General features: G+C 57.3%; 2 protein-coding genes across 3 annotated transcripts; one reads left to right on the top strand and one right to left on the bottom strand.

Annotated features, from left to right (window-relative positions):
* Positions 1 to 184: 184 nt before the first annotated feature.
* Positions 185 to 4,208, top strand: LOC131574502 (B-cell receptor-associated protein 31-like; the record flags this gene model as incomplete). Its single annotated transcript, XM_058828975.1, has 4 exons — positions 185 to 334; positions 2,044 to 2,149; positions 3,204 to 3,304; positions 3,796 to 4,208. Coding segments are annotated over 4 exons (396 nt in total), but the record flags the coding sequence as incomplete, so codon positions are not given.
* Positions 4,209 to 4,407: 199 nt separating this feature from the next.
* On the bottom strand, positions 4,408 to 12,997 carry LOC131574501 (tafazzin-like). Of its 2 annotated transcripts, XM_058828973.1 has the most exons (10): positions 12,846 to 12,997; positions 12,151 to 12,279; positions 11,142 to 11,187; positions 10,381 to 10,466; positions 9,429 to 9,509; positions 8,623 to 8,664; positions 7,750 to 7,812; positions 6,783 to 6,835; positions 5,638 to 5,715; positions 4,408 to 4,770 (listed from the first exon to the last, which is right to left on the bottom strand). In XM_058828973.1, the coding sequence occupies exons 1-10, from the start codon at positions 12,952 to 12,954 to the stop codon at positions 4,681 to 4,683; spliced, it is 777 nt and encodes a 258-aa protein (XP_058684956.1). In that variant the 5' UTR covers positions 12,955 to 12,997; the 3' UTR covers positions 4,408 to 4,680. The 2 variants fall into 2 exon arrangements, with proteins under 2 accessions (XP_058684956.1, XP_058684957.1); XM_058828974.1 differs by lacking the exon at positions 6,783 to 6,835.
* Between the last annotated feature and the right edge of the window lie 547 nt (positions 12,998 to 13,544).

Here is a 13,544-nt window from a genome sequence, read left to right as displayed (position 1 = left end):
TTTTGGGGTGTCCCTGAACCCCATTTTTCCCCCCCAAAATTTCCAGGATCCAAAAATTTCCAGGATCCCCAAATTTCCTTGAGCTCGACCAAGGCCGCGCTCGAAGCCTCCAACCAGCCCCAGGGTGGGCTCAGGGTGGTCCTGAAGGGGTTAAAACATTTTGGGGGGTCCCTGAACCCCGTTTTTGTGTCCCCCCAGCCTCCTGAGGCGCCTGGTGACGCTGATTTCGGCTCAGGCCGCGCTCGGCGCCTCCAGCCAGGCTTTCCGCAAGCAGGCCGAGGGCGCCAGCCAGGCTGCACGGCAGTACCTGGAGGATAATGACGCTCTCAGGAAGGTAAAAAACGACACCAAAAAACACCAAAAACACCCCAAAAACCTCCAAAAACCACCCCAAAAACCCCCCAAAACAACACCAAAAACCCCCAAAATAACCCCCAAAAAAACCCCAAAACAACAGGAAAAGATCCCCAAAACAACCCCAAAAAACCCCAGAAAACCATCCCAGAAACAACCCCAAAAACCCCACAAAATAACCCCAAAACCACCCCAAAAACAACACCAAAAACCACCCCAAAAAAACCCAAAACCACCCCAAAAAAACCCCAAAAACCACCCAAAAACCCCCCCAAAAAAACCCAAAACTACCCCAAAAACCCCCAAACCACCCCAAAAAACCCCAAAAAAACACCCCCAAAAACCATCCCCAAAACCAGCCCAAAAACCCCAAAACCACCCAAAAAACCCTCCCAAAAATTAATTTGGATATCAGGATAAATTCCTTAAAAAACCTCAAAAAAATCAAGATAAAACCTCTCAAAAAATCAGAATAAACCCTCAAAAAAAAATCAGGATAAAACCCAAAAAAATCAGGATAAAACCCCAAAAAAATCAGAATGAAACCCCCAAAAATTCAGGATAAATCTCCTCAAAAAATCAGAATAAACCCTCAAAAAAACCCTTTAAAAAATCAAGGTAACCCCGAAAAAACCATGATAAAACCCCTCAGAAAATCTGAATAAATTCCCTTAAAAAACCTCAAAAAAAAAATCAAGATAAAATCTCTCAAAAAATCAGAATAAACCCTCAAAAAAATCAGGATAAACCCTCAAAAAAACCCTTTAAAAATCAGATAAAACCCCCCAAAAAATTCGGGATAAATCCCTTCAAAAAAATCAGAATAAACCCCCCAAAAAAATCAGGATAAAATCCAAAATCCCCTCAAAAATCAGGATAAAACCCCAAAAAAATCAGGATAAAACCCCAAAAAAATCAGGATAAAACCCCAAAAAATCAGAATGAAACCCCAAAAAAATCAGGATAAAACCCCCCAAAAATTCAGGATAAATCCCCTCAAAAAATCAGAATAAACCCTCAAAAAAATGAGGATAAAAATCCAAAATCCCTCAAAAAATCAGGATAAAACCAAAAAAGTCAGGATAAAACCCCAAAAAAATCAGAATGAAACCCCCAAAAAATCAGGATAAATCCCCCAAAAAATCAGGATAAAACCCCAAGAAAAATCAAAAAAAAAAAAAAAAAAAAAAAAAAAAAAAAAAAATAAAAAAAAATAAAAAAAAAAAAAAATAAAACAAAAAACATATAAAAAAAAAAAAAAAAAAAAATAAAAAACCCCAAAAAAATCAGAATGAAACCCCCAAAAAATCAGGATAAATCCCCCAAAAAATCAGGATAAAACCCCAAAAAAATCAGAATAAACCCACAAAAAAATCAGGATAAAATCAAAAATCCTCTCAAAAGATCAGGATAAAACCCCCAAAAAAATCAGGATAAAACCCAAAAAAAATCAGGATAAAACCCCAAAAAAAATCAGGATAAAACCCCAAAAAAATCAGGATAAAACCCCAAAAAAATCAGGATAAAACAAAAAAAAAAATCAGGATAAAACCAAAAAAAAATCAGGATAAAACCCCCAAAAAAATCAGGATAAACCCCAAAAAATCAGGATTTAACCCCAGAAATTCTCTGGGCACCCCAAGACCCCCCAAAAATCCCTGAACCCCTTTTTTTTCTGCACCCCCCCAGCAGCTGAAGGAGTCTGGGGGGGCCCCGTCCCCCTCCCGGGACGAGAACGAGACCCTCAAGGCCAAGGTGGAGTCGCTGAAGGAGGAGCTGGAGCTCAGCAAGAAAGGTGAGGGGGGAAAATTGGGAATTTTGGGGGGAAAATTGGGAATTTTGGGGGAAATTTTGGGAATTTGGGGGAATTTGGGAATTTGGGGGGAATTTTGGGAATTTGGGGGGAATTTGGGAATTTGGGGGGAATTCTGGGGGGTTTAAAGAGGGAATTTGGGGGAATTAAAGAGGAATTTTGGGGAATTTGGGAGTTAAAGAGGGACTTATGGGAGTTAAAGAAGAATTTGGGGGAATTTGGGAATTTGGGGGGAATTTTGGGAATTTGGGGGGGGTTAAAGTGGGATTTAAGGGGGTTAAAGAGGGAATTTTGGGGAATTTTGGAATTTGGAGGGGTTAAAGAGGGAATTTGGGGAATTAAAGAGGAATTTTGGGGAATTTGGGGAGTTAAAGAGGGACTTATGGGAGTTAAAGAGGAATTTGGGGGAATTTTGGGAATTTTGGGGGGAATTTTTGGAATTTGGGGGGATTAAAGAGGAAATTTGGGAATTTGGGGGGGTTAAAGAGGGAAATTGGGAATTTGGGGGGGTTAAAAAGGGATTTTGGGGGGGAATTTGGGGGGATTTTGGGAATTCTGGGGGGTCAGCATGGTTTTGAGGGAATTCGGGGATTTTAGAGATTTTGGGGGGTATCTGGGTGGATTTTGGGGGTTCAGGGTGGATTTTGGGGTATCTGGGTGGATTTTGGGGGGGTCAGGGTGGGTTTTGGGGTGGATTTTGGGGGTTTTGGGGGTTTCAGGGTGGGTTTTGGGGTGGATTTTGGTGGTTTTGGGGTGGATTTTGGGGTGACCCGATCCCCCCAGCCCTGGAGAAGGCGGAGAGCGAGGCCATGAGGGGTTTGGGGGTTCAGGGTGGGTTTTGGGGTGGATTTTGGGGGTTTAGGGGTGGATTTGGGGGTTTTGGGGGTGTCAGGGTGGGTTTTGGGGTGACCCCGAGCCCCCCAGCCCTGGAGAAGGCAGAGAGCGAGGCCATGAGGGGTTTGGGGGTGTCAGGGTGGGTTTTGGGGTGGATTTTGGGGGTTTTGGGGTGGATTTTGGGGTGACCCGATCCCCCCAGCCCTGGAGAAGGCGGAGAGCGAGGTTCAGGCCATGCGGCGCCAGGCCCAGGGATTGACCCGCGAGTACGACCGGCTGCTGGAGGAGCACGCGCGGCTGCAGGTACCCCCAAAACAGCCTGAAAACACCCCAAAAACAGCCCCAAAACACCCCAAAACCAGCCCCAAAACACCCCAAAAGCTGCCCAAAAATACCCCAAAACCACCCCCAAAACACCCCCAAAACAGCCCAAAAACTGCCCTAAAATACCCCCAAAAACTGCCCAAAAATAACCCCAAAAACAGCCAAAAAATGCCCCCAAAACCACCCCCAAAAACACCCCAAAAATACCCCAAAAACAGCAGAAAAATACCCCAAAACCACCCCCAAAACCACCCCCAAACCACCCCCAAAAACACCCCAAAAACAGGTCAAAAACAACCCAAAATACCCAAAACCACCCCCAAAACCAGGCCCAAAATACCCCAAAAACAACCCAAAACCACCCCCAAAAACAGCTCAGAAATATCCCAAAATCCCCTCCAGGACCCCCCAGACCCCCCAAAAAACCCCAAAATCCCCCAAACCCCCCAAAATCCCCCTTTCCCCCCCAGGCCGCTCACGACGGTCCCCGAGACAAGAAGGAGGAGTGAGGGGGCGTGGCCAATCCAAGCCACGCCCACCGGACAAAGCCACGCCCACAAACGGCTCCAAGCCCCGCCCCCGGGACCAGACCACGCCCACAAACGGTTCCAAGCCACGCCCACAACTCCATATATGGGAAGCGTCCGGTTTTAAACGCGGTGATTTTGGGGACCCTCCCCCCTTTTTTTTTCGGTTTTTGGGGTCCAAATTGGTTTTTGGGGGGTCCAAGCCTCGTTTTGGGGAGGCTGAGCCTCCCCCTCCTGTTCTTTTTGGGGTTTTTGGGGACCCCTCCCCGGTTTTTTTCTGCTTCAATAAAAACACCTCGGGTTGGGTTTTTGGGTTTGGGTCCCAAAATTCTCACCTGGGACCCCCAAATTTCGCATCCAAGACCCCAAATTCCTTCCTGGGATCCCCGAAATCCTTCCTGGAGTGCCCAAAATGCTCCTGGGACCCCCAAAATCTTTCCTCGGACCCCCAAATCCTTCCTGGGACCCCCAAAATCTTTCCGGGGACCCCCAAATTCCTTCCTGGGACCCCTAAAATCCTTCCTGGGACCCCCAAAATCCTCCAGAGAGACCCCCGAGGTTCCACCTTCTTTTATTGGCACTGTGCACAGTTGTGGGGGGACTCCATGGGGCAGGATCCCCCCTCTATGGGGCAGGGAGTCCACCAGGGACCCCCTGCTATGGGGCAGGACCCCCAGTTTGGGGCAAAACCCCGAATTTTGGGGCAAAACCCCCCAATTTATGGGGCAAAACCCCCAATTTATGGGGCAAAACCCCTATTTATGGGGCAGCAGGGCTTTGCTATGGGGCAGAACCCCCCGAGTTGTGGGGCAGGGGGGTCCATCCCCGCTATGGGGCGGGGTGAAGGGTCCGGGCGTGGCCCCGCAGAGACTCAAATTCCCTCTGGACAAAATCAGTCAGCGCCTTCCGGAGCTCCACCTGTGGGGCAGGGAGGGATGGATCTATGGGGCTGGGAACTGGATCTGTGGGGCTGAGATCCATGGGTCTGTGGGGCTGGGAACTGGATCTGTGGGGCTGGGAGCTGGATCTGTGGGGCTGGGAGCTGGATCTGTGGGGCTGGGAGCCGGGGATCTGTGGGGCTGGGAACTGGATCTGTGGGGCTGGGAGCTGGATCTATGGGGCTGGGAACTGGATCTGTGGGGCTGGGAACTGGATCTGTGGGGCTGGGAACTGGACCTGTGGGGCAGAGCAGGAGCTACTCCCAATCCACGGGTCAGACACCCACTAAAATCTATGGGATTCCAGTCCCAAATCTATGGGGTGAAACCTCCCAAATCTATGGGTCAGAACCCCCAAATCTATGGGGTAAAACCTCCCAGATCTCTGGGGCAAAACCTTCCAGATCTAGGGGGCAAAATCCCCCAAATTTATGGGGTAAAACCCCCCAAATCTATGGGGTAAAACCTCCCAAATCTATGGGGTGAAGCCCCCAAATCTATGGAAAAAAACCTCCCAAATCTATGGGTCAGAACCCCCCAAATCTATGGGTCAGGAACCCCAAACCTATGGGTCAGAATTCTCCAAATCTATGGGGCAAAACCTTTCAGATCTTTGGGGTGAAACCCCCCAAATCTATAGGTCAGGAACCCCAAATCTCTGGGTCAGAACCCCCCCAGATCTATGGGGCAGCCCCACACCCACCGTGGGGGTCCCAGCCCCCCCAGATCTATGGGGCAGCCCCACACCCACCGTGGGGGTCCCAGCCCCCCCAGATCTATGGGGCAGCCCCACACCCACCGTGGGGGTCCCAGCCCCCCCAGATCTATGGGGCAGCCCCACACCCACCGTGGGGGTCCCCTCGCTGCGCAGCCGCTCCAGGAGGGGTCGGACGCTGAATGGGCGCCCCACAACCACCGTGATGTGCTGGGGGGCAGAAACGGGGGGCGCTGGGGAGAGAGACCCCAAAAACCCCAAAAAATCCCCAGAGACCCCAAAAACCCCAAAGAGACCCCAAAAAATCCCACAGGGATCCCAAAAACTTCACAGAGATCCCAAAAAGCCCCTCAGAGACCCCAAAAAAATCCACAGGGATCCCAAAATATCCCAGAGACCCCAAAAAATCCCACAGGGATCTCCAAAAACCTCACAGAGACCCCAAAAAATCCCATAGGGATCCCAAAATATCCCACAGGGATCCCAAAAACCCCAAAGAGACCCCAAAAAATCCACAGGGATCCCAAAAATCCCTCAGAGACCCCAAAAAATCCCACAGGGATCCCAAAAAAATCCACAGAGACCCCAAAAACCCCTCAGACCCCAAAAAACCCCCCCAGAGACCCCCAAAACCCCCAGAGACCCCCAAAGCCTCCCAGAGACCCCCAAAAAACCCCCTCAGTGACCCCAAAAAACTCCTCAGAGACCCCAAAAAACCCCCCCAGAGACCCCCAAACCCCCCAGAGACCCCAAAAAACCCCCCCAGAGACCCCAAAAAACCCCCCAAGAGACCCCAAAAACCCCTCAGCGACCCCCAAAACCCCCCAGAGACCCCCAAACCCCCCCAGAGACCCCCCCAAACCCCCCAGAGACCCCAAAAAACCCCCCCAGAGACCCCCAAAAAACCCCTCAGAGACCCCCAAATCCCCCCAGAGACCCCCATAAAAACCCCTCAGTGACCCCAAAAAACCCCCCCAGAGACCCCCAAAACCCCCCAGAGACCCCCAAAAAACCCCTCAGAGACCCCCAAATCCCCCCAGAGACCCCCATAAAAACCCCTCAGTGACCCCAAAAAACCCCTCAGAGACCCCAAAAAAATCCACAGGGATCCTAAAATATCCCAGAGACCCCCAAAAAATCCCCAAACCCCTCAGAGACCCCCAAACCCCCCCAGAGACCCCAAAAACCCCCCCAGAGACCCCCCGAAACCCCCCAGAGACCCCCAAACCCCCCCAAAGCCCCCCAGAGACCCCCCAAAGCCCCCCGGCCCCCCTCACCTGCCCCACCCGGGGCACGTAGGGCCGGCAGTTGGGGAGGACATCGCTCATCCCTGGGGGGAGGGGGCACAGCTGGGAGACCCCTCCCCAAATATCGGGGGGGGGGGGTCCTCTTCCCCTCCCACTTTGAGACCCCCCCCCCCCCCAAAATCCCCCCCCAAAAATCCCCCTCGGGACCCTCCAAAACACCAAAACCCCCCAAAAACACCCTGAGACCCCCAAAAAATACCTTGGGACCCCTCCCCAAATACTTTGGGACCCCCTCAGGACCCCCCCAAAACCCCCCCGGGACCCCCCCAAAACATCCTGAGACCCCCCAAAAATATCTTGGGACCCCCCCCCAATACCTTGGGACCCCCCCAAATACTTTGGGACCCCCTCAGGACCCCCAAAATATCCTAAAAACTCCTCAGGAACCTCCTAAAACTCTCCAGGACCCCCCCCAAAATGCCCCCCAGAGCCCCCCAAAACACCCTGAGACCCCCAAAAATATCTTGAGACCCCCCCCCAAATACCCTGAACCCCCCCCCAATACTTTGAGACCCCCTCAGGACCCCCCAAAACCCCCCCAGGACCCCCAAAACCCCCCCAGAGCCCCCCAACTCCTTCCTGTACCCTCAAAACCTTTCCAGGACCCCCCCAAAACACCCTGAGACCCCCCAAAACCCCCGGGACCCCCCCCAAAACACCCTGAGACCCCCTGGGACCCCCCCAAAAACACCCTGAGACCCCCTGAGACCCCCCAAAACCCCCAGGACCCCCCCAAAACACCCTGAGACCCCCCAAAACCCCCGGGACCCCCCCAAAAACACCCTGACACCCCCCAAAACCCCCCAAAAACCCCCCAAAATTTCTCCTTCTACCCCTCCCCAGTCACCCCAAGACCCCAGAGCCCCCCAAAATCCCCCCAGAGCCCCCCAAAATCCCCCCAAAATCCCCCCAAATCCCCCCCGAGCCCCCCACTCACCCCCGTGCCAGAGCGGGAGGATCACGGGGTCCCGGCGACACTCGGCCAGGAGCCGCCCGATGCCTGAGGGGATTTTGGGGGGGCTTTGGGGGGCTTTGGGGGGTTTTGGGACCCCCCAGAGGGATTTTGGGGGGGCTTTGGGGGATTTTGGGGGGATTTGGGACCCCCCAGAGGGATTTTGGGACCCCCAGAGGGATTTTGGGGGGGCTTTGGTGGATTTTGGGGGGATTTTGGGACCCCCTGGGGCATTTTGGGGGGGTTTTGGGAGATTTTGGGACCCCCCTGAAAGGTTTTTGAGGGGATTTTGGGACCCCCTGAGGTATTTTGGGGGGCTTTGGAACCCCCTGAAAGATTTTTGAGGGGCTTTGGGATCCCCCAGAGGGATTTTGGGGGGGCTCTGGGGGATTTTGGGGGGATTTTGGGACCCCCTGGGGGGATTTTGGGGGGGCTTTGGGGGATTTTGGGGGGGCTTTGGGACCCCAAAAATCCCTGAGGAGTCCCAGGGATTTTTTGGGGGGGCTTTGGGACCCCCTGGGGGATTTTGGGGGGGCTTTGGGAACCCCTGAAAGATTTTTGGGGGGATTTTGGGACTCCCTGAAGGATTTTTGGGGGATTTTGGGACTCTTTGGGGCATTTTGGGGGGGCTTTGGGACCCCCTGGGGGATTTTAGGGGGATTTTGGGATCCCCTGGGGGACTTTTTGGGGTCCAGGGGGATTTTTGGGGTCTCAGGGGGATTTTTGGGGGGATTTTGGGGGTTTTTGGGAGGGTTTTGGGGGTCCCAGGTGGATTTTTTGGGGGGTTTGGGGGTTTTTGGGGGTCCCAGGGTTTTTTGGGGGGTTTTGGGGTCTTTTTGGGGTTTTTGGGGGTCTCACCCCATTTGAAGCGCGCGACTTCCTGACCCAGGTTCACTTTCCCTGGGGGGGGGAGAGAAAATGGGGCTGGGGGGGTTGGGACCCCCAAAATCCCCCCAGAGACCCCAAAATCCCCCTGGAGACCCCAAAATCCTCCCCAGAGACCCCAAAATCCCCCCGGAGACCCCAAAATCCCCCCTGGAGACCCCAAAATCCATCCCAGAGACCCCAAAATCCCCCCCAGAGACCCCAAAATCCCCCCTGAAGACCCCAAAATCCCCCCTGGAGACCCCAAAATCCTCCCCAGAGACCCCAAAATCCCCCTGGAGACCCCAAAATCCTCCCCAGAGACCCCAAAATCCCCCCAGAGACCCCAAAATCCCCCCTGGAGACCCCAAAATCCCCCTGGAGACCCCTCCCAGTTCCCTCCCAGTCCATTCCCAGTTCCTCCCAGTCCATCCCAGTCCATTCCCAGTGCTCCCAGTTCCCTCCCAGTGCTCCCAGTTACCCTCGGGGAACACGTGCACCCCTCTCCCAGTGCTCCCAGTCCCTCCCAGTGCTCCCAGTCCATCCCAGTTACCCTCGGGGAACACGTGCACCCCCCTCCCAGTGCTCCCAGTCCATTCCCAGTCCATTCCCAGTCCCTCCCAGTGCTCCCAGTCCCTCCCAGTGCTCCCAGTCCATTCCCAGTGCTCCCAGTGCTCCCAGTTACCCTCGGGGAACACGTGCACCCCCCTCCCAGTGCTCCCAGTCCATCCCAGTTACCCTCGGGGAACACGTGCACCCCATTCCCAGTGCTCCCAGTCCCTCCCAGTGCTCCCAGTTACCCTCGGGGAACACGTGCACCCAGTCTCCCTGGTTGAGCCTCTCCAGGATGAAATCCATCCCCCGCTGGTACACGCCGTCCCCTGCGCACCAGTTTGCTACTGGGAGCCTCCCAGTATGGACTGGGAACCACCCAGAGCCTCCCAGTATGAACTGGGAATCACCCAGAGCCTCCCAGTATGGACTGGGAATCACCCAGAGCCACCCAGTATGGACTGGGAATCACCCAGAACCTCCCCAGCCCTCCCAGTATGGACTGGGAACCACCCAGAGCCTCCCCAGCCCTCCCAGTATGGACTGGGAACCACCCAGAGCCTCCCAGTATGGACTGGGAATCACCCAGAGCCACCCAGTATGGACTGGGAATCACCCAGAGCCTCCCAGTATGGACTGGGAATCACCCAGAGCCTCCCAGTATGGACTGGGAATCACCCAGAGCCACCCAGTATGGACTGGGAACCACCCAGAGCCACCCCAGCCCTCCCAGTATGAACTGGAAACACACCAGTGCCTCCCAGTCCCTCCCAGTTCTGCTCCCAGTGCTCCCAGTCCATCCCAATCTCATCCCAGTCCCTCCCAGTATGAACCAGTTCCCCCTAATCCCATCCCAGTCACTCCCAGTCCATCCCAGTTCCTCCCAGTCCCCCCCAATCCCCTCCCAGTCCCCTCCCAGTTCCCCCCAATCCCATCCCAGTCCATCCCAGTTCCTTACAGACCATCCCAGTCCATCCCAGTCCCTGTCCCAGTGCTCCCAGTCCGCTCCCAGTTTGTTCCCAGTGCTCCCAGCCCATCCCAACCCTATCCCAGTCCATCCCAGTTCCCCCTAATCCCATCCCAGCCCCATCCCAGTCCCTCCCAATCCCTTCCCAGTGCCCCCCAGTCTGTCCCAGTCCCATCCCAGTCCCCTCCCAGTGCCCCCCAGTCCGTCCCAGTGCTCCCAGTTGCCCCAGTTACCGCGGCACACTGGCACGCAGCGCCCGAGGCTGAAGAAGAGCGAGTGCAGCTCCCGCGTGAAGCAAATGTCAGCGGCCGTGGGGGTCCTGGGGGGCACAAACGTGGGGAGGGGGCGCTGGGACCCCCCAAAAACCCCCCAGGACCCCCAAAAACCCCCCTGGGGTCACCCCAGAGCATCTGGGACCCCCAAAACCCCCCCCAGGACCCCCAAAAACCCCCCTGGGACCCCCAAAATCCCTCCTGGGACCCCCAAAAACCCCCCTGGGGTCACCCCAAAGTGTTTGGGACCCCCAAAATCCCCCCTGGGGCCCCCAAAAACCCCCCTGGACCCCCAAAATCCCTCCTGGGACCCCCAAAAAACCCTCCTGGGACCCCAAAAACCCCCCTGGACCCCCAAAATCCCCCCTGGGACCCCCAAAAACCCTCCTGGGACCCCAAAAACCCCCCCAGGACCCCCAAAAACTCTCCCAGGACCCCCAAAATCGCCCCAAAATCCCCTCATGGGGCACCTGAGACTTCGCAGGACCCCCCAGACCTCCCCCCAAATCCTCTGGGACCCCCCAAAATCCCCCCAAATCCACCCAGGATACCCCAAAACCCCTCGAGACCTCCCCCAGACCCTCCTGGGACTTCCCAAAACTCCCCCAAATCCACCCAGGACCCCCCAAAAGCCCCCCAGGACCCCCCAAAAGCCCCTCAGGACCCCCCAAAAGCCCCCCGGGACCCCCCAAAAGCCCCCCGGGACCCCCCAGACCCCTGACCAGCGCATCCTCTGCAGGTTCCAGACGTGGCGCAGCTTCAGGGACCCTGGGGGGGTGGGAGGGGTCAAGGGGACCCCCAAAAAGACCCCCAGAGACCCCCCCCAAAACCCCACAGCCCCTCTAGGACCCCCCCAGGACCCCCCAAACCCCTCTAGGACCCCCCAGGACCCCCCAAACCCCTCCAGGACCCCCCCAGACCCCTCTAAGACCCCCCAACTCCCCCCCTAGCCCCTCTAGGACCCCCCAGGATCCCCCAAACCCCTCCAAGCCTCTCTAGGACCCCCCAGGACCTCCCCAGGACCCCCCCCAAGCTCCTCTAGGACCCCCCAGGACCCCCCAAGCCCCTCCAGGACCCCCCCAGACCCCTCTAAGACCACCCCAGGACCCCTCAACTCCCCCCCAGGACCCCTCAGGATCCCCCCAAACCCCTCTAAGACCCCCCCCAGGACCCCCCAAACCCCCCCAGGACCCCCCCCAGCCCGTACCCCACAGGTGGGGGTCGTCCATGCAGGAGCTGTGGTTGGACAGGGTCAGCAGGGGGGTCCCGGGACCCCTCCCCTTCACCCCAAACCCCTCTAAGACCCCCCCAGGACCCCCCCAGGAACCCCCAGACCCCTCTAAGACACCCCCAGGACCCCTCAACTCCCCTCCAGGACCCCCCAGGAACCCCCAGACCCCTCTAAGACCCCCCCCCAGGAACCCCCAGACCACTCTAAGACCCCCCCCAGGACCCCCCAAGCCCCTCCAGGACCCCCCCAGACCCCTCTAAGACCACCCCAGGACCCCTCAACTCCCCCCCAGGACCCCTCAGGATCCCCCCAAACCCCTCTAAGACCCCCTAGGACCCCCCAAGCCCCTCCAGGACCCCCCCAGACCCCTCTAAGACCACCCCAAGACCCCTCCAAACCCCTCCAGGACCCCTCAACTCCCCCCCAGGACCCCCCCAAACCCCTCTAAGACCACCCCCAGGACCCCCCAAACCCCCCCAGGACCCCCCCCCAGCCCGTACCCCACAGGTGGGGGTCGTCCATGCAGGAGCTGTGGTTGGACAGGGTCAGCAGGGGGGTCCCGGGACCCCTCCCCTCCACCAGCTCGTGCAGAACCTCAGCGTTGTGAACCCGCAGCCGGTTCAGGTACCCTGGGGAGGGGTCCCGGGGGGGCTTTTAGGGGGTCCCAGAGCCCCTCTGAGGGGTTTTAGTGGGGTTGGGGAGGGGTCTCGGGGGGCTGGGGGGGATAAAGGGGTTGGAGGGGGAATTTGGGGGGGGTCTGAAGAGTTTTGGGGGGGTTTAGAGGGTGTTTGGGGGGCTCTGAAAGAGTTGGGAGGGGTCTCCAGGGGTCTGGGGGGGTCTTAAAGGGGTTGGAGGGGGATTTTGGGGGGCCCTGGGGGTTCCTGGGGAGTCTCAGAGGGTCCTGGGGGGGTTTTGGGGGGGTCTGAAAGCTTTCAGGGGGTCCCAAAGGAGCTGGGGGCACACAGGGGGTGCTCAGGGCAATTTGGGGAGGGGTCCCAGAGGATCTAAAAGCGGCTGGGGGGGTCCCAAATCCACCAAAAAAATCCAAAAATATAAAAATAACAAAACCCCCCCTCCCCAAATGTGACCGGAGGGGGTCTGGGGGTGACGAGGGTGGGTCGGGGCGGGATTTTGGGGGGGGTCTCCCCCTCAGGACCCCCCTCCCGGTGTATTTTGAGGGGGGGTCGTCACTCACGGGTCCACACGCAGCTGTAGGTGCCCACCAGGCCCGTGACCAAGCGGCTCGCCAGGGCCCAGCGCCGCGACGGCTCCGCTGGGAACGGCCACTGCACGGCCAGCGGCATCCTCGGGGGGGGCTGCGACCCCAAAACCCCCCCCGGGACCCCCCCCAAAACCCCCCCGGGACCCCCCAAAATTCCGCCCCTCCCCCTCCCCCCACAGGCCGCGCCGCCCGCCGCGCTGCCGTAAAGCGCGCCCGATGCTCCGCTGGCTGTCGCACAAGCCGCCGTCCAGCGAGGCGCGCTCCGAGCGCCGCCGCCGCGGGTCGGGAGGGAAGGAGGGCACCGGGGGGAATTCGGTGCTCACGGAGCCGCCTCGGAGCTTCCGAAAGCCCCCCGGGATCCCCCCCAAAAAACTGCACCGGGACCCCCCGAGCCGCTGCCGTAAAGCGCAGCGTTCGCCCCGCTGCGCTGCCGCAAAGCCGGCGGGTGGGAGGACCCGGGGCAGACGAGAGGCGCCGGGCGGAGCGGCCAAACGGGGGCGCTCTGGCAATGCCTCAACCATAGAGAGCAGCTTAAGCCACGCCCCTTCTGTGCGCTTAACCAATCACCGCCACCATAAATAAGGCGGGAATTATCAAAGCCCCGCCCCTTTTCGGAAAACCAACCAATCACATCAAAGGCCACGCCCCTTCCTGCCGCTTCCCCGTCGCTAG

The sequence above is a fragment of the Poecile atricapillus genome, unplaced genomic scaffold (genome assembly GCF_030490865.1).
Source record: "Poecile atricapillus isolate bPoeAtr1 unplaced genomic scaffold, bPoeAtr1.hap1 scaffold_360, whole genome shotgun sequence".
In the NCBI taxonomy this organism is placed as follows: Eukaryota; Metazoa; Chordata; class Aves; order Passeriformes; family Paridae; genus Poecile; species Poecile atricapillus.
Note: the sequence above shows the minus strand (reverse complement) of the source record. Positions and strands in the feature narration are given on the sequence as shown.